Source organism: Lichenostomus cassidix, chromosome 17, assembly GCF_008360975.1.
Source record: "Lichenostomus cassidix isolate B80296 chromosome 17, HeHo_3.0, whole genome shotgun sequence".
Lineage (NCBI taxonomy): Eukaryota > Metazoa > Chordata > Aves > Passeriformes > Meliphagidae > Lichenostomus > Lichenostomus cassidix.
Window position 1 is genome coordinate 2028647 of NC_139497.1, and position 20611 is coordinate 2049257.

The following is a 20611-nucleotide window of genomic DNA, read 5'->3' on the forward strand; positions in this document are numbered from 1 at the left end:
GCTTTGTCAGTACAGAATCTATATAATAACTAGTGTGAAATGCAGGGTTGAAAAATCAGTAGGCTGTGTCTGTGGAAAGCGTGGGGAAGGAGCATCATTAGATTTAAAAAGCATTATTTCAGAGTATTGTTAGGCTTTTAAAGCATTTCCCTGTGTTCTTCACTGTTTGCACCTTGTCATTTACACAACATTATTGGTATTTAATAACAGATACTTTGGCCATTCATTTCAGTAATATTAAGCATTTTACATTTCGCAAGATTTTATTCTATTATTGTTTCCCTTCTCGTTCATTACCTTTGGTGAGAAGCTGACCTCACTGTAGTTTCGTTTCACATTGAACAGAAGCAGTTTGATCAATGCTTTTCCCGTAAGGATTGACCGCAATGTTTGTTTGAACTTCAGCATTCTTGCACAACTCTGTTTAACTTACATAAATCTATTTGTCGAGGTGCTATCCTGGATACCAGGCCTGCAAAGTTCTGTCACCATTGCTTGTGGGGTTTTTTTTGCAAATTTTAATTTTTTTTTTTTGCAAAATGCTGTTTAAAACAGTGCGTGTTGATATATTGTGCCGTCATATTTTCATTTTGCGGTTTTTATTTGTAATGGAAGTGGTCAGAAAGTTGACATAATCTGCAATACAAATGGCTCAAATAAATTTGTAAGAGAGTTATTTCAAATAACTCTTTCAAATAAATTTGGAGAGTTATTTCAAAACAACAAAAGAGAGTGCTCGTCTAAAAAAATCCACACATTGTTTGGTATAACTCAAATGCTTTTTTTCTTCAGACACAAATTTAAAGTCACACTTTGATTTAAAAAAATATTTTATTAAGAACAAACGAAATCTATTTTTTTGTTTGTTTGTAGGGTTTTTTTCTACCTCTGATAATTATTTTATTAATGCAGTTGTTCAAGAAGAAGTGAGGGCTGACACAGGATTGCTCTGGACATATTAAAAATTGAAATCCTCCATTAAAAAATTCCGAAGTTGTGCAGTTCTGGCATCCTCAGGAGGAGACAATAATGTTTTATTAAAGAATGATTGCAGTTAATTATTAACTGTGAGTGCAATGTGTTGGTGGCACTTCTGCTCACCCACAGCAGAGGCTGCTCAACCTGCCCTCATCAACACCTATAGTTTGCTGGTGTCCCAGGCACAATGACTATTTTAATATATTTTATTGTTTTGCTATTTTCTGGAACAGCTTTGAGCCAAGAGAAAACGTAAGTAAAAGCAAATATGGGATTTACTGTAAATGTTGCTTAGTTGTTGTCCTCTCTTTTGGGTAAATAGATACAGAATTAAGTAGAGCAGATACAAAGGGCACTACCCGAATAGGATTTTAATCAGTGTTTTAAAATAACCTAATAACCCTGTTTACTGTAATGGTGTGTACATAACTGAATTACAAACGGAAGTAAGAAATCTGAAGGAAATGCAGTTCCATGACCTTTTTATTGTTTTGTATTCCATGTACAGGTATGTCCTTACAGCACCAAAGATCTTCCGAGCTGGGGCCTCTGAGAAAGTTGTAGTTCAAGCTTTTGGTTACAAGGAGGAATTTTCAGTCACTGTTGCCCTAAAAAGCTTCCCAGATAAGCTTACTGTGTATTCGTCCGATTGGATTTCCTTAACTCCAGCCAACAAATTCCAAAATGCTGTAACTTTAACAGTAAGGAATTCAGACTTTTCTTACAGTCCTTTTGTTAGCACATTTAGTGATAAGTGTTAAAAAAGATTATGGTAAGTTTTCAGTTGTTTAAACTGGGGAGGAAGCCTAATGCCCCAATTTTTGGTCTGAAATTAAAATTATGCTGGATAAAATCAGTGTAAAGGAATGACACTGAATTAAAGGCGCAGAATTAAACGATCTTAGAAACATTACCATAATTGCATAAATTTAGAAAATAAAAAGAGAGAATCAATTCAAACTACCAGCCACAGCAGAAGCTCAGGTGTGGCCAGGATTCATCATGTAAATAAACAAAAATCTGGTAATTTGTGCTGTTGTAATCTCCTAACTGGGCTTAGAACTTTGCTGGTTTAGTTTTGGGCATGAACAAAAAGCAAATTTTCAGGAAATCTCTAGCTTCAGACCATCAACTAGCATGTAAGCAAGAATAAATCCTTGTGAGTGTTGATATTTTTTATGTCATGATTTGCAACCACAGGAAGGTAATTGCTTTTCAGGTCCTCTTTTCATCAAAAAATACTGTAGGAAAAAATACATGAAAAATATTTTCAAAATCTTCATAAACCTTTATTTCATCTCCCCCAGGTTCAACCAAAAGACTTACCAAGAACAGATAATTCAGAGAAGTATTTGTATTTGGAAGCTGTTTCTCCACATTTTACAAAATTTAAAAAAATTCCTGTTTCCTATGAGAATGGGTTTCTTTTTATTCAGACGGACAAACCAATTTATACTCCTGATCAATCAGGTGAATAATGTTTATTTCTCTTGGCTGGTATTTAATTTTTAAAGTCTGCTGACTCTGCCAAGGAATCAGGATTTAAATGTTCTTTAAACTCTTGGTTGTGTTCAATTGCCATAGATTGATACTTAATTCTTTAATCAGCAGATTAATATTTTGAACTATTTGATCATACTGGAATCATTTCTCCCTGCCCTCCTCAATCTGAACGACTAATTTGTGGCACAAAGACTGAATGATTTTCCTGGGAATTTGTTAAAAGCATTATTAAATATTTGTTTTGACTTTAAGATGTATTGCTGTAATTCTTACAGTGAAAGTCAGAGTTTACTCTCTGAATGAAGAACTGCAACCAGCTCGGAGAGACACTGTCCTAACTTTTAGGGTGAGTTGTAATTTAATATTAGTATTCTGTAGAATTCTAATAACAAATAAAGGTAGGTAGATGGGAAATCAGTATTGCAATCAATGTTAAATAAAACTGTTAGAAGTTTTTGCAGGTGGCTACACATCTTTTAAAAGATTTAAAATTGACTTTGCACAGTGGGGTAGAGGTTTTTAAGTCACAGATCCAAAGATCTTTTGAGAAGAACAATCTTTAACTGCTTATTCTTTCCTCTTATCGTTTAAAGGATCCTGAAGGAGTAGAAGTGGATATTTTGGAAGAAAACGATTTTACTGGAATAGTTTCTTTTCCTGACTTCAAGATTCCTCCTAATCCTAAGTAGATTTATTTAAAGCTTTTTTTTTGTGAATTATTAACATAATAATGCCTTTTTATAATGACTGTCATAGAGTGTTTTTGCATGATGGGCATGGAACTTGGAGATTTTTAACATTTCACATAGGATGCAACCATGATAAATAAGGACCTTATGGCAGAGTATTCTTAGAGAACAGGTAGGGGTAGGTTTTTCATGCTCAATTAAAAAATAATATTGATGACAATTCTACTGTAGAGATATAAACAGCATCAAAGGTGTGTTGATTTCATCATGGGGAAATGTTCATATTTCATACATGTATTCATACAAATCTCCAGCATTTTTCCAGGAACAGCAGCATAAAAAAGAAATATCTCTTCAGTTCTCCTTTTAGTCTTGAGAGGGTGCTGAAGCATTGCTGAGTTGGCAGAAGGATGACAGCAGGGGCTTGAGAAACTGGTTTATGACTGATTCTATTTCCCATTTTATTTCAGTGCTTTAAAATAAATTTCAAATAATTGGTGATATATCAAAGAGAATCTGCTCAAAGCTGGCATTGAACACATGCAAAAATTCGGTGCAGAACTTTCCTCTCTAAACGATTATTGCCATGAAATATTACTAAGCAGTAATACTAAGCTTTGCCTTCAACATTAATTTTCATCTCAAAAACTGTTCAATCGTTGACATTTCATAGGTATGGGATTTGGAAGATCGAAGCCAAGTATAAGAAGGATTTTGCAACCTCAGCTGTGGCAAAATTTGAAGTTAAGGAATATGGTAAGATGTGCCCATACTGTGAACCTGCATTTTTAGTATTTTCAGTAACTCAAAGCCCTTGAAATGGCCACAGTTCTTCAGTGGCTGTACAGGAGCATCTCTCAGAGCACCTGTGGATAAAACACACCCAAATGACCTTTTTTCTGCTCAATTTTCAGCAATGCCAAGCTTTTCCATCGTCATAGAGCCAGAGAGTAACTTTATTAGTTCTGATAAATTTGAGAAGTTCAGGATTGCTGTGAAAGCTAGGTAAGGAAATCTGGCTTGGAGTTCTGAATATTTTGTATTGATTCTTCTTTTACCTGAAGAATGATTCTCCTGAGTCCAGCATTTTCCTCTTTTCCTCTAACAATGCTTTCATGAAAATCTTTTCTGCTCTGTAAGAGATCTAAGTGACCTTTCTAAAATTCTTCCAAAGTGATTATTTTTGAACAGAAATGTTTAAAATACACAGACATTTGTTTCCCATCTCTTGCCTAGGCAATTACTCTTCTTGAAAAACAAATGCATTGTTGCAGCCATTAAAGTAATCTTGAAAGCATTTTTATTGTTTTATTCTCAGCTATTTTTACAGCAAAAAGCTTCCAAGAGCTGATGTTTTTCTTCGTTTTGGAATAATTGAAGGAAGTGAGAAAAGAATGATGCCTCAGGCAATGCATGTAACGAGGGTAAGAAGCAGCAAGTCAAGTTTGTGTAGAATTCACATGCATAATTCAGGACCGATCCAATTCCATTGAAGTTTTTCCATTAAATTTGGTGACAATGGACCTCAAGTCCTAGATTGCATCTACAGCTCACCAGTGTGAAGTTTTCCTGTGTAATTCTGTCACCAGGGGCAGAGAAATGCACTTGGAAATGGAACTCAGGGGCAGCATCTGAGACAATGTCATTGCAATCTGATTTCTTTACTCTCTTGGTGAAACTGTGTGATTACAATTTCTATGTAATAACTTTGTTGCTATTTATTACAGGATTAATGAAATCAAATGGAGAGAATCAGATCAAAATTATATTGGTTTATTGTGGGGAGTCTGTTCTCCACTAATTATCCCCTTTCTTCATGTAGTGAAGATATCTCTGCATTATCCCTACCTCCTGCTGAGCCTGCATACAAACTTTGCAATATGTGCCATTGGTTGATTAATTTTAAATAATTTTAAGGAATAAAGATTTCTTTATTAAAACATCTCCACCTTTGATTTCCTCTGAAAATAGACAATGAACAGAAACACATTGAATCTGCATGTAGTTTATCTATGTATTATTTCTAAATTATTGACTATTAAGTGATGATTTCTATTTCATTTCCAGATTGAAAATGGAGTTGCTACAATCCATTTTAACAGTAAGAGAGCAGCAAGTTCTATAGGGTTTCACAGTCTGGAAGAATTGGATGGGTCTTATTTATATATTGTGGCATCAGTGTTGGAGTCTTCGGGTGAGTTACTTTTTAATTGATTTTTTTCTTAATGTTTCTGCAAATGTGAGCAGAACTAGAAAAGAAAATTCTACGGATAACTTTCCTGATACTAGATTTTCTTTAATATTCAGAAATTCTTCCAAGAACTTGTAAGGAGGAACAGCCAATTCTCACTGTAAAAGCAGCTAGGGATTAATTTTTTTTTGGCTATTTGTGACATGGGGTGCCATGTTTTGTTAGGTGGCCTCAGTGGTGAAGTGGAGTATTCTGGGGTCAGATTTGCTGTCTCTCCTTACAAGCTGGGTTTGGTTGCTACTCCTCTCTTTGTGAAGCCTGGACTTCCCTTCTTCATTAAGGTCAGTTCCCAGGAGCAGTGTGAACCGAACTTTTAGTTTCCCTTGACTTGTACATTTTTTTGACTCATTTTTTAGAAGCAGCTGAGCAGCTTGGAAGCTTCTTCCTGAAAAACATCACCACTTCTTTATTCTGGTGAACAGGTGCAGGTGAAAGACACCATGGATGAATTTGTTGGAAATATCCCTGTGACTATCACTGCAAAATCATTTAATGAGCAAATGGATGAGACTGAGTTGATATCAGAGGGTGCAGAATCTGGGAGAAGAAGAACAAGCATCAATGATGGAACTGCTTTGTTTGTTGTTAATATCCCATCAAACGCCGCAATGTTGGAGTTTCAAGTGAGTTAAATTGTTCCATTAAATTATTTCTTCAAGGGTCTGATTATTTCTTTGAGGGTAAGGTCTTGAGCTGGCTTTTGTTTTATTAATCCATTTGAGCAACATACTGCAGAATGATTTTAGGACTGTCATTGCTTGTTTACTTGGGTATAATTCTGTGCTCAGACTATTCAGACATTTTATTATCTTTTCAGGTAACAACTGCAGATCCACATCTTTCAGATGAAAACCAAGCAAGTAAAACCTATGAAGCAAAAGCTTATTCTTCACTGAGTCAGAGTTATCTCTATATTGACTGGGCTTCAAACCACAAAGTCCTAGAAGTAGGGGATGTAATACATGTTAATGTATATCCACGCAGTCACTACATTGATAAAATACACCAATACAGCTATTTGGTAAGTAACAGATGTTTCTGCATAAAATATTGAATTGCAATTTAATATATATGGTCATGGATGAAAAACCTCAACAATCAAGGACTATCCTCAGCATAGAATATGTGCAGCTCAGACAACTGCTTCCTTTCACATACAATCTGTCAGCTTTATAGGAAAAAACCAGCAGTCTCATGTTTAAATTATGTATTAAGTCTGGTTGGTTTTTTAAAAAAATTTTATCTGACATTGACTGGGATTGAGAACAAGTAGTGCTAGTCTCAGGAGCTACTTCAAAAGGTGAAATGTAGATGAAGTGAAAGAAGTGCAGAGACAGCATTTCTTTTTAGTGGAAGATATAAATTCAAATCATTATTACATGTGAAAAGCAGACTGAATATAAAATTTGACTTTTTTATTCGCCATCATTTTTACAACAGATCATATCAAAAGGGAAGACGTTAAGCTTTGGAACTCAGGAGAGAATTAAAGATTTGGAATATCAGCATCTAACTTTTCAGATAACCCAAGAAATGGTTCCTTCAGCACGTCTCATTGTTTACTACATAGTCACAGGAGAAGAAACTGCAGAGTTAGTGGCTGATTCAGTTTGGCTGAATGTGGAGCAGAAATGTGGGAATAACGTTCATGTGAGTAGCAAAGAAGGCACTGAAATTTGTGGGCATGCATGCATTTTATGATCAGATTTTATCTACGAGTTACACAAGTTCTGTAACACTTGACTTATTATAATAAGTATCTGCCTTCAGCTGGATTGATTTCAGATCAATGTGCTCTCAAAATTACCAATATTTGTTTTCACTTTATAGGTTAGTCTGCGGTCAAGCAGACAGACACTGAAGCCAGCAGAGGCTGTGTCACTCACCCTCAGAACACAGTACAATTCCTTTGTTGCTTTGTCATCTCTTGACAAGGCAATATATGGAGTCACAGGAAGGAGGAAGAGAGCAATGGACAAGGTGAAGTAGCAGCCATAAAAGAAAATCAAGTTGCTCTTTGTTTCATGTTCACATTCAATAACTGATCCGTGTCGTGCATTCAGTCAGCCTGAAAATGGGCAGAATTCAAGCCAGAATGAAAGTTGCTGGTTTAAATCTACAGTTCAAAATTATAAAAATAATTATTTTGCAATCTTTTGATTTCCAGTAGAAGTAAATTGTGGTAGATCTGTACTGTCTCATCAGAACTTCAAAGACTTGGCCAAAAATGAATTGCAGTGTTGGAGAGCTCCTTGCTCAAGGAGCCATGGAGACTACAATCTCCTTCTTTGTTTTTCCCATAACCCTTTCAGTGTTTTATTTTGAAGGCATTCTGGTAGCATGGCCTGTGTGTTTTTCCTCAGATCATGCTGCAGTTGGAAAAGAGTGACCTTGGGTGTGGGGCTGGAGGAGGACAGAACAACATCGCCGTGTTCCGAATGGCCGGGCTGACCGTTCTGACCAACGCAAATGCGGAGGACTCCAAGGAAGCAGGTGAATTGCTGTGCTTCAGGCATGGAACTGTGGATTGTATTTTCTGAAATATTCTGTTGATGTTCTCAGTTATTGTGTTGGCACTCAAGGGAGTGCATATACTAATGATTTTTGTGGGAGGAAAGCATCTTGTGGATCAGTTACTGTAGTCAAAATGAGAATGTGTTTATGTAATTAAAATAGCAAACAGAAAAGGTTTTGTGCATTTGGAATGGGATTTTATGGAATTATTTTTTAGAGGGCAATGCCATTATGAAGAAAATTCATGTCTGTATTTTTTACTTTTTGGACAGGTGAAGCTTGCCATGAAGTGTTAAGAACGAAACGGTCTGACTTCACTGACAAGATACGCAAAGAAGGTGCTAAAAATATTTTAAAGTATATCGTTATGAAAGAAAATCACATCCATTAGAAATCAAGAATCTGAGTGTTTGCTTACTAATTTTGATGTATTTGAGAGAGACTGACAAATATGGAAGATGACTTTAGAGAGAACCCCATTTCTAAAGCCTTTTAGGATTTAAGTTCACATTGAAGATACAGAGTATGTTTTAGATTTGAGCAAACTGGTCTAGTGGAAGGTGTCCCTCCCAATGGCAGAGGGTGGAATGAGAATGAGATAGTCTTTAACCTGCCTTTTAACCCAAATTTGTGATTTTGTGATCTTTTCTGTTTCTGAAGAGATATAACTGAAAACTCACCGTACTATGCCATGGCAGTCTTTCGTATTCACCACCTGCCAGACCAAGCCTGTCAGAAGAGCCTTTGACTAATAAATCTGAAAATGTACTACAACTCTTCTTACCTAAATGATAGTTTTAATTCAGAATAGTAATTATTAAGCATGTGTCACTAATTTTGAAAAATAACGAGTTCATCCTCAAAAATGAGTCCTCACTGAAAAATCCTGCAAACAAGTCAAGGAGCCTTTGGAAGTAAAATCTTCATCTCAAGAATGCGAATTATTTTATTTTCATTTTAGTATCCAAATACAAAGATCGAGAGCTCCGGACATGCTGCATGTTTGGAATAAAGGAATATCCAATCTCTGAGACCTGCGGGGACAGAGCTCAGAGAATTCAGAGAAGCCCAAAGTGCATTTCTGCATTCAAAGACTGCTGTGAATTTGCCAACAGGCTGCGGCAGGCAGAGCCAAACAAGCTCCTAGTATTGGCCAGAATGCGTGAGTATGAGCTCTGGGTGTCCTGCTGCAGCACAACTGGGGGATACAGAGGACATGGAGTGTATTAACCCCTCCCTGGTACCTGCCAGGGTTATTCCAGACAGAATTTGGCCAGTCTGCCAAGACTTTGGTTGTGTATCCCTGGAGAGGGCTAGGGGAGTCTTTTATTCTGGTCAGCTCTCTGTTCTGTTCACCCTCATTTAGAACAAGCAGAGGAGCAATTAGAGAGTATTAAGAGTAAACTTGAATGCTAAATTTGAATCCTTTGCCCAGGCCCAAAGCAGCCAATGGGCAACATCTCAGGAAAGATCAGCGGGAGTGTCAAATTCCTTATCTTCCATTATCTCCCTATAATTGCTTGTTAACAAGTTAATCTGTCAGGATATTGGACAAGTATTCACATGTGTAAATGGATGAGGAGGAATTAACACAGATTTTTGACTGAGGGTATTCAGATACTTTTTTTCTTGTATTAAGTTTTTTTTTTACTTGCTTTGTTTATGCTCTTTAGATAGTGAGTCTATCTTGGAACTGGATGAGGCACAAGTTCGTAGCTACTTCCCTGAAAGCTGGTTGTGGGAAGTTCACCAAGTTACTTCAAGGTACAACTTTTCTCAAATCAGCTTTATAGAAAGGAAATGCTAAAATTGAGGTAAACTGGGTAACCTTTGTTGTACCTAAGATGTAGAGTCTCTGAAATGGAGTTTTATCCAAACTATTCCTGCCCTGTTTCCCTCTATACCCCCTAATGTTATGTGGTGCCCAGATTGCTGAGCCACTTTTCCTTTCACTTTGGACCTTTCTAAATACCAGGTTCTTTGAAATCAGCTAAAATCAGATTTATTCAAATGAAAATCCAGAATTCCTGTTTTCTGGCTGTGCTCTCAGAGTCTCTTTTAGCCACAGGAGTTGCTGGTGATGAGCTGTGCTGTTAACAGATGGTTATTGGCAATGGATAAATGTAATAACACTTTTAACACAGGCCCAAGACTCTGTTTGTCACCTTGCCTGATTCACTGACCACCTGGGAACTACAAGGTGTTGGCATTTCTGATAAAGGTAGGTGCTACAACCCAATTAGTTTGGAGATAAATAATCAGGAAGCTTTGTAGAATTGAGTTTGACATGTATGTTCTAAAATGTTCACTTCCTGGTTGCTAGACATGAAAAGAAAACAAACGTATATATTTTAGGGAAATAATGTCTTGTTATGAGTGTAGTGGCTGAGAAAACAAAGCCTGTCTTGTGTCTGACAGTGGCTCATAGGAAGTGAGTAAGAATGACAAAAAATATTAACTGTTCCCTGGTACAACTTTACGTTGTCCTGCTACCTGTAGCTCAGGGACTTGAGATTTTCCAACAGATTTGGAAATCCAAGCAGAAAATTTGTTTCTTTGGGAAGAATCCCAAAGGACTTGGCATGTCAGCAGGGGTGCGAGGAGTGGGAGAGAGCAGCCTGGATCAGGAAGCAGAAGCCTGGGCACTCTTAAAACACTTGGACAGTTTCAAAGTACACACTGAAAAACAATAAGTCATCACTAAAGTATGTCAAGACCTTTTCAGACTTGTTTATCAGAACTCTGCTTTTATGGTTTTAATTCTCTTAGGTATTTGTGTTGCTGAACCTCTGGAAATCCAAGTTGTGAAGGATATATTCCTGAACGTTTATGTTCCTTATTCTGTGGTGCGAGGGGAGCAAATTGAGTTAAAAGGATCAGTTTATAACCATAAAGGCTCTCCAATAAAGGTAATTTGTGTTAATGGGTTCTATGGAAGGATTAACATAATAAACTAAAAAAGCATTTTTCCTGGGAGTATCCAGTATAAACAGATCCTTGGATCAGAGTTCTGCAGTCCTTAAGCCAGTGTTAGGTCTTGCAAACAAAGTAGCATTAAAGTAATAGAATGCTCATTACAGGATTTCAGCGGCTTTGATATTCCTCTGATGTTGTACCTGCCATGGAAATGAAACATTCAAATCTTTCCACATTTCAGTTCTGTGTTAAAATGGCAGCTGGAAATGGAATCTGTACTTTTGGAGAATCTGCAGGAGTTGGATGGAGGACGCAGAGCTGTAAATACAAGAATCTGGACGGTGGTTCTTCCTCAGCAGTTACATTCCGGATCCTCCCGTTGGAATTGGGTCTTCACACTGTCAATTTTACATTGCTGACCTACAGGAACAGTGAAACTGTAGTTAAAACTTTACGTGTCGTGGTAAGAAAAGAAATCTGAATGCTTTTTAGCATTTTTGAGTTTCAAATTGGGTTCAGTTGAGTCAATATAGAAATTTTGCTTTATTATGATATTGTCACGTGATGTCCTTGAATTCACTGAGATGTGTGCAGTGGAAAAATGAGTATTTGAGCACACACATTTTTAAACCTTGATTATAAGGACTGTCAGGAAGATTATATGTATAGAAAGATAAACTAGAACTTTGTAAGCAATGAGAATATTTTATTCTAATCTGTTGGTTTGAATTTTCACTGAAACAGGATTTTTGGTAATTTTTCCTTTCCTAAGGTTTTATTTAAAGTTTTTGTTAAATTTTTTTAAGAATTGTGTGAGCTAGAACACTAACTTAAATTCAGGTGGAGCAGCTGTACAACAGTTAAGTCAAACTCAACTACAGAAAAAGAAGTAGAAGGCAAAAATACTGTGGGTTTAACCTGGTGTTTCAGCTGATAAATTTGATTAAGCAGAAGTGTTTCCATTTTCTACCTCTTTCCTCATAATGATTCCAGCCAGAAGGCATTAAGAAAGAGCTTCATTCAGGTTTCACTCTGGATCCACAGGGTGTTTATGGTAAGAGAATGTTCATGTGTCTTTGTGTTATTTGTTCATGTTCTTGATTCGTGATGAGCAAGATTTTCCTGATGTGAAAAAATTGGAATTTCTCCTTCCTGAGATATTGTAAATATGTCCTTTCCCAAGGATTTCTTGCCCTTGGTTTAAGGAAACTTGGATTAATACTTGGATTAATTTCTTAAAGGAAGCTTTACATGTATCTTTCAGTGTGATATGATAGGAAGCTTTCCTCAGCAGGTGCTTTATTAATGGGAATAGAATATGTTCTCATCTAACCAAACAAACCACTACCTTTAGGTTCAGATCAGATTTTTTTGGCGACAAAAGAAATAAAGAGTTTGCACTTGTTGATTTTCAAAGCTTGACGTTGTTTGAATGTGCATTTGGGAATATTTCTGATATTTCAGGTTTTGGTTGCTGAATTCTCGGATAGTTGTAACCTTAAATTTGGCAATTACAGCTGAACCATCTGTTGATTTAGATTGTGCATATATACATATATACATATATACATCTTCCATGACAGGTTCAATCAAGAGACGACAAGAATTTCGATACAAAGTCCCTCCAAATCTGGTCCCTAAAACAGAAATTGACAGAAGTGTCAGTGTGAAAGGTAAATTGAAACTTTCAGTGCACTGCATATGCACTTCCTCTATATATGTCATTTACCTCCTATTTTGCATTAAATTAATCTAATTTATTCCTAGGTTCTTTTTCATTTCAGAGAAGGCTTTGAAAGTCCCCTTTTTGTGTAGAAATTTAAGTACTTTGCAAAGAATGCCAGTCAGATTGTGCCCTTGATTCTTGCCCGTCTGTGCTTCCATGACCTGTTGTTTAAATCAATTTGGGGTTTTTTCCTTCCACAGGATATCTCATGGGTGAAGTGATTGCCACAGTCCTGAGTCCCAGTGGCCTGCAGATGCTGACCAGCCTGCCCAAGGGCAGTGCAGAGGCTGAGCTCATGAGTATTGCCCCAGTGTTCTACGTGTTCCGCTACCTGGAAGAGTCTGACAACTGGCATTTACTGGGCCCTGAGACCTTGAGGTCAAGAACTCAGCTGAGGAGGAAAATGAAAGCAGGTAGAAAAATCTACTGCTTCTCTCGCTTCAGGGTTGTAGAGGTGCATAAATTCTGCTGAGTGGGAAAGGTGATGCATCTGAGAGAGCAAATGCAATTCTCACACCTTATTTTGTGCCTGGTGTATCCCTCAGGAATTGTGAGCATCATGTCCTTCAGGAATGCTGACCACTCCTACAGCATGTGGAAGAACGGGCAAGCTAGCACATGGTGAGTTCAAAGGGGGTTTTGTTTGGAAAAAAGCTTATTTCACTCCTTTGCTTTCATATTTTTAGTAAGCACCAGACATGAGCATGGTGGTAGATTGAAGCAGTGCTTACAACTCTGAATAATATCTTTGGATTCCTTGCTTTCACTGGCCAAATCTTTTGTTCGAGTCCATAATTCACACTGTGGCAACCAAGATGGGTTTGGGATGCAATGAGTTCATACCCTGAACCACAGGAATTGACCCTAGTTTAAAATAATTTCGGTAATTACTGCCCATTTGTTAAGTTAAATATAAAATTAATCTTCATTATTTCTTTGAACCGTGGGAGTGTGTAGGATACAGAATCCCAAATAGTGCCAATTTAGGATTTGGCCCCTGCAGTGTGGGAGTTCCTGCCAATCTAAACAAACAGGACCCGTTTGCTTTCCTTGGCAGGTTGACAGCTTTTGCTTTAAGGATTCTTGGGCAAGTTTATCAATACATCGATCTTCATCAAGGCTCTGTTTGTGATTCCCTTCTGTGGCTGATTGATAACTGTCAAATGCCAGATGGGTCATTCAGTGAATTTTCAAACTACCAGCCAGTGAAACTACAGGTATGAAACCCAGACATTTTCTGTGCTTTGACAGTAAAAGCTGAAGTCACCAGGAGATACAGTGTTTCAGCAGGGTGAGATATTTTTAGATGAATTTTATTAAAACACACATTCAGGACAACTTTTCTCTTTATTCTAAATTCATTTAAAGCACAGCACAATCTTGCAAACCTTTCTGTTTTCCCACATGAAGTAGCTGCTTATCAGTTTTTAGTATTTAGATAAAGAGTATTTAGATTCATTTTACAATATAATAGTCCTTGCTTGTCAATAACTTTATACATTTTGGTCTCTTTTTTACAAATAAGCTATTGCCTTCCAAAGAGTCAATGTATTTTCAGGTTAAACTAAACTGATATTTCTCATAGGAATTTCTATTTGCTTCCATACCTAAACAGTTAGAAGTTCTATTTATTTAAATCAACTTCAATTTCTGTTTAATTGGTTTTATTATTTGATTTTTGTAGGGTACATTACCTCGAGAACCTAAAGAAAAATCTTTGTATCTCACAGCATTTTCTATTATTGGAATTGACAAGTCGATTAAAATATGTCCTACTCAGGTAAAAATTATTTTTATTTCTGCCAGCGGACGTGTCCTGGGGTTCTAATTCCTTCCATTTTCTTTAAACATTTGTTTAAAGAAATCAAGAGGGTTTCTTCAGTTTCACAGATTTATTTGCTTTGTTAGTCTTTGCCTTTCAAAGTCAGCCAAAGAACAACAAGGAATTTCTGGATTTATATAAGATATTGTAATAGATCTGTATAGTCATGACGGAGGAGATGTGTTTCCCTAAAGCTCAGTGCAATGGGTGTAAGCTGTAGCCTGTCCATCTTTTCAGAAAATCCAAGATGCCAAGAGCAAAGCAGGGGATTATTTGATGCAGAATGTGCAGCTGGCTCAGAGTCCCTTCACCATGGCCATCACCTCGTACGCCCTGGCCCTGGTGGACCTGAACCACCGCTCAGCACGGGAGACCTTCTCTGCCCTGAAGAGGGAGGCTTTTGTCACAGGTACTGCTCTGCTCCCACTGTGCTGACCAGCACTGTCCCCAGATCCACCACTGCTCTGCATCACATTTGTACTCATCACTTGGTAGACTGAAAATCAGATTTTTGGCATAGGAGAGGTGGATTTCCATCCCCTGTTCGGTGCAGAGTGAGTTCCTGCTTGTCTCCCTGGGTGGGCAGAACCTCACCTTGTGCAGCAGAGCTGCTGCTGTGCTTCCATCTGAAACCTTTCCTCCTGCTGCAGGTAATCCTCCCATCTATAGGTTTTGGAAAGACAATTTCAAAACACAGGATGAGCAAAGCCCCAGCTCTGTCACTGCACAGATGGTTGAAACCACAGCCTATGCCTTGCTCACTACTTTGCTGAGAGGAGATGAGAACTATGCCAAGCCCATCATCAGGTGGCTCTCTGAAGAGCAAAGACATGGGGGAGGATTTTATTCAACACAGGTGGGTTCTTAGATGTTTTGTCCTTATTTTGCAAGTACCAAAACGTGAGACATTTTGCCTCATCCCTGGAAGTGTCCAAGACCAGGTTGGACAGGACTTGGAGAAACCTGGTCTAGTAGAGGGGTTGGAATGAAATGAGCTTTAAGATCCTCTCCAACCCAAACCTTCCCATGATTCCATGATATAACCGTTTTAAGAGGATAATATAATTAAATGACCACACTGCCAACATCAGAGCCCCATCTATGGGATTAGTATCAAATAACTCCATTGCCATGATATTCTTTGGGAAATATGGCTTCTCTTCATTAAGTTATTATAAACTGAAATTTTATAAATAGAATCTCTGGAGTTAACTCTTTCTAACTGATTTCTGACAGGACACTGTTAATGCCCTTGAGGCCTTGACTGAATATTCCCTTCTTGTCAAACGGTTGCATTTGGACATGGATGTGAAAGTTTCCTACAAAGACAATGGAGTCCTAAATGTGTTTAAACTGACAGAAGACCATTTTGTGGGAAGAACTTTGACAGTGAGTGAATAATATTGCTTTTAAAAAGGGAAACCAGGACACTCAGCATCTTGGTAAATAATTATTTGAGGTTTGAAATAACTACTAAAGTAGCTTTTTCTTATCACAAACTGATAATAATTTGATATAGAGAATGTTTAAGGACTTTGTTTATCTGCTATATTTAATGTGTTTGAATATTCATTTGCATTTAACATTTCAGCAGAATCTGTTACTTATTTGAAATGAAAACAAGACAAGCAGATCACCTGACCTGAATTGTTGCTAATTTTATTTATTAATGTATAACTTCTTGTTTCTCACCAATCCTTTAGGCACCTTTGCATGATGATTTATATGTCAGCACTGGCAGCAGCACTGGCATAGCTACAGTCAATGTAAGTTTGCAACCAGGTTTTTTAAATGGAATTTCCAGTTTCTTAATATTGGTGTGGTTTTGCTCAAGAGCTCCCCATGTCTTTCTGTGCTGATAATTTATTTTCTCTGCTTTGCTGATATTTCTATATTACCAACAAACCAGATTTATTTATATTCTCCACAGTGTGAGTTTTTACAGTTTTATGCCAGTTTTGAGGCTTGTTTAATGCTGCTTCTGTTGTGTCTGATTTATCTGTACATGTGCAGGTGAGGACAGTGTATAACCTCATTGGTACTTCTGAAGATTCGTGTAACTTTGAACTGAAGATTATTCCAAAGAGAGATGATGGTAAAGAGTTAATATAATTTTAAATGTTGCCACTCAGGTCAGTGCAAGGGAGGGAGGGAAAGAAAATCCTTGCTTTTCTTATGACTGTTTTTTATTAAGAAAGAAAGAAATTCTGTCACTTTCTAAATGAAAAACTGGAAAAGGAAATGCTGAAAGCTTTTTTTTAGCCCTGTTTGAAACTATTGCCTTTTTGTGAATAGAATTAATATTTATTTCTGTTAGGTGCATTTTTAGTCATTTATGGAAGAGTTTTTACAGTTGGGGGAGTGAGAAGAAAAATAAATGATGGGGAGTGGGATGGTGACAGTAAATTCTGCAAGATACTGAACATTCTAGTCCAGTTATTGCAGAGTATAGAACCACATTCTGAGCTTTTGCCATGAATTAGTTTTAATAATATAAACACCCAATAAACCACATTAAACTTTAGAGCTGTTGTTTCACCTGAATTATCAAAGAGGTAAATGTTACTTGATTGTGGCTAGACAATGAATTCCTATAAAAACAGCCACCAAAACAATGTAAAGAATTACCTTCCAACTATGAAAATGCCTTGTGGGAATTTTGGGCTGCTGCTTCTGGAGAGTTATGAAGTTCTTTGGCTCTGCTTGACACCAACAGGTCGCATAAAAGGAGATGGAGAACCCCTGGGGCGCCTGGAGGCTTGTGCAAAGTAAGTGCTGCTGAGGGGCTGGTTTGTTAATAATTGCTCCAGGTCTTCTGGTATTTTCTTTCTGTTTCTTCACTTCTATGTATGTGTATAGAGAATTAGAGCCAAGGTCATGATCTCTGTGGGATGGATCTTCAAGTTGTGTTTGGGTTCTCCTGGAACATAAGTATTAAAAGCTTCTTTGTGCATGATATTGGCATAAATCTGAAATTTTTCATCTGGATTATTTTGCTTCATTCTGAGTTTACTGTGGCCTAAATGTTAACAATTTCCTTATTTTTTTCTGGGGTATGTCTCTTTCATTTCAGTTATAATTAACTAATATTGGGCTTAATTTATTTCAGGTACAAGCCCAGTGCAAGGGAGCCCCGGTCGGGGTCTGCTCATGCTGTGATGGACATAGGGCTGGTCAGTGGAGTGGAAGCCAATTCAGAGGATTTAACTACTGCAAGTATTCAAAAATGGTTTTTCTCTCACTGCCTTTATATGACAGAGCTGTAATATTTACCATTCTTCATCTTTTTCTGTGCCCTGCAGCTTGCAAATGGAGTTGATCAGCTGATAGCAGATTATGAGATAAAAGATGGGCATGTTCTCGTGCAGATTGACTCTGTATGTTATCCTTTTCCTAACTGTAAGCACTGCTTTTACTCTTTTGAATAATTCTGTTCTGTTAGAGCTCCTTAATTCATGTGTCTCTCAAACAGGTTCCATCTCACAAGTTCCTGTGTGTTGGCTTCCGGATCAGTGAGCTTTTCCGGGTTGGAATGCTGAATCCTGCCACCTTCACTGTGTATGAATATCATGCACCAGGTATGTCTTCCAGGCCTGCACATCCTTCTTTGCCTTGCAGCTCTGTATTCCTCCTGAAGGATTACATTTTTCCTTCTTTAACAGCTTTTTAATTCATCTTATTATAAGCTCAGGTGACTTTTGACTCACCAAGTTTCAGTGTTAGACTTTGATTCCTGTGTGTATTTGTTATTTCTTTCTGGATCTTCTAGATAAAAGATGCTCTATACTTTATAACCCTTATGGAAATGAAAAACTCGTAAGATTGTGTGAAGGAGATGAATGCAAATGCATGGAAGGTAAGCTTTATTTTAAGATGATTTTTCCTTTCACTTGGTGGGGAAATGCAGTGTAGTGCTTTGAACAAAACCACACTAAATATAAGGGAAACATAAGGGAAAAGTCCTCATAAGAACACAACTATTTCCTCTCCAAATTTTATATTAAAAAAAAAAATTGTGTGGAGTGATCATGGAAGTCTGACTGGATTAAGTGAGGGCATTATTTTGTATTTTAAATACTCACTGTTCCAGCATGCAATCCCATACTTGAGGTGTTGCTCAGTTAACCAGGATAACGGAAATCCATATTTTCTTTGGGAAATGTGCTGACATCTCTCACCTCTGCCTTTCCCTTTCTCCCACAGCTGAGTGTAGCACAGTCCAGGAGAGGCTCGACAGATCGATTACTGCTGAGAGCAGGAGACAGGCTGCCTGCCAGAGTGACATTGCATATGGTAATGGGGGAGTTTCCCTGCCTGTTTGCCCTGCTCTGAAATGTTTGTTTGCTTGTTTACTGCTGCTGCAAAACACTTTGTTCAAATGAGATCTGTAGTGATTAGAAATCCAGAGAGTAATGAAGGTGACAAACTGGAGCAGAGAAAGGTCAATTCCACCCACAGCTTCCATCAGATTTGGTGTGGGGAGAACTCACAGTGTTTCCTGCCCATCTAACCATTTTGGTCCCCAAAATCAATATTATGAAAGGACAGAATATTCTCCTGAGCATCTGTAAGACATTCAGGATGTGTTGCAGGAACAAGGAATAACCACATTCTGGTTTGTGTCATTCTGCAGTTTATAAAGTGAACATCTTATCTCGCACTGAAGAAGGGTTCTTTGTGAAGTATTCTGCAACTCTGCTGGATCTCTACAAAAGGGGTGAGTGTTCTGTTCCACATTTCTGCTTCTGGGAGGAAGGATGTTGGAATGTTCTTGGGACTCACTGTCTTACCTGTGGCAAGGGTCCTGTGAAATGCTCATAGGTCCTGTGGAACTGAATCTGATATTCACTCCTTTTTCCTCTGAGTTTAAGCATTCCATAGATCCTTAAAATTACTGTAACACAAACTTACTTAATGTGCACAAGGCATATCTGCCATTCAGATTTAATTGAAAAATCTTTTACAAGAGACATGTTTTATATCATCAAATTTTCCTCTTATAGAATAGTGGCAAAGAGATCCCTTGGCTGTGCAGTATTGTAGAACATTTTAGTGTTTTCTATCTAATAAAGGAGTTACTGGAAATTCTCTTTGTGAAATTGTGCAATTCTTGATTTTTCTTTTTTGTTTTACTTCAGGGCAAGCTTTTGCTCAAAAAAATAATGAAATAACCTTTGTTAAAAAGAAGACCTGTGCAGATGTTGAATTGAACCCAGGAGAGCAGTATTTGATCATGGGAAAAGAAGCCTTAAAGATAAGCATAGGTTACAGTTTCAAGTAAGTCATTTGCCACCAGAATATGTTGAGATTTAATCTTAAAGTGAGGTGTTTGTATGTAATAATTGATTTTAAAGTATTCACCCAGCAGTTCCACAATGTGGTATCAGATGTGTGCACTTAAATGAGGATTATGAGCACAAAGCAAGCACTTCCATATTGTCATTTTTTTCCTCTTTGACATTTTCCTTCCCAAATCTTAGCAGGAAATGATCATTTTCTGTTCTCTTCTTAGATTCCAGTACCCTTTGGACTCCAGCACTTGGATTGAGTGGTGGCCTTCAAATCCAGACTGTACATTTTGTCAGGAGTTTCTGAACACAATGGATGATTTTGCTGAAGATCTCCTCATCAGTGGCTGTTGATTCATTTGGACAGTTTTAAAATTAAAAATCCAGATCACATCTCATGGAAAAGAATAAAAATCCTCAGCCATTTAGTAATTCTTTTTGAACTGAACACTCATTAATAGTTACCCTGAAAAAGGATCCTTGTTTGTATTTTGTAGCAGTGTGATTACAACAGAGTAACATTCAAGTATGATTTTTAAGCTTGGATGAGAGGATAACACAGATTGGTGCAAAGGCATTTGAAGTCAAAAGAAGTGGATTGACTGTAAAAACAAACATGAAAAGTACTGTCTTGTCATTCAATCCCATGTCTTATCAGAACATAAATATATGCAGCCACTTTGTAAGCTCTCTGTGAAAGAAACTTTTATTCCGTAGGTTTTCCTTTTGTACTCTCTTTTTGAATTCCTGCATTTCAATTCCTGACAGTGACTAATGCTGGTTTTATGCTCTGCTTTCTTGTTAAAAAAACCCAAAAAACCAAAAAAAAAATTATTCAATCATATGTGTGCCTTTCATTGTTTTTGTTTTAAGACACAGTCAACTGAATCAATATCCACTGTAGCTTAGGTAGATTAAAACAAA

The 20611-nt window shown here is 37.3% G+C and overlaps 1 protein-coding gene across 1 annotated transcript; it reads left to right on the plus strand.

Annotated features, from left to right (window-relative positions):
* Positions 1 to 1076: 1076 nt before the first annotated feature.
* Positions 1077 to 20531, plus strand: C5 (complement C5). Its single transcript, XM_085076756.1, has 41 exons — positions 1077 to 1230; positions 1487 to 1679; positions 2286 to 2448; positions 2757 to 2827; positions 3075 to 3166; positions 3844 to 3926; positions 4085 to 4175; positions 4489 to 4594; positions 5238 to 5364; positions 5587 to 5702; positions 5844 to 6044; positions 6239 to 6442; positions 6862 to 7071; positions 7252 to 7401; positions 7785 to 7914; positions 8208 to 8273; positions 8897 to 9097; positions 9609 to 9699; positions 10080 to 10156; positions 10705 to 10844; positions 11093 to 11314; positions 11845 to 11905; positions 12435 to 12524; positions 12778 to 12990; positions 13123 to 13198; positions 13635 to 13794; positions 14262 to 14357; positions 14637 to 14808; positions 15050 to 15255; positions 15636 to 15788; positions 16103 to 16165; positions 16413 to 16494; positions 17116 to 17167; positions 17509 to 17611; positions 17702 to 17776; positions 17872 to 17977; positions 18169 to 18255; positions 18603 to 18692; positions 19033 to 19116; positions 19538 to 19676; positions 19912 to 20531. Exons 1-41 carry the CDS (start codon positions 1166 to 1168, stop codon positions 20039 to 20041), a joined length of 5037 nt encoding a protein of 1678 aa, XP_084932882.1. The 5' UTR covers positions 1077 to 1165; the 3' UTR covers positions 20042 to 20531.
* Positions 20532 to 20611: the final 80 nt, after the last annotated feature.

Coding starts and splice junctions, on each gene's coding strand:
- C5 (XM_085076756.1), top strand. CDS start 1,166: ATGACTATTTTAATATATTTTATTGTTTTGCTATTTTCTGGAACAGCT. Junction 4,595..5,237: donor AGGCAATGCATGTAACGAGG/GTAAGAAGCAGC, acceptor TTTCATTTCCAG/ATTGAAAATGGAGTTGCTAC. Junction 17,777..17,871: donor TTCTCGTGCAGATTGACTCT/GTATGTTATCCT, acceptor TCTCTCAAACAG/GTTCCATCTCACAAGTTCCT.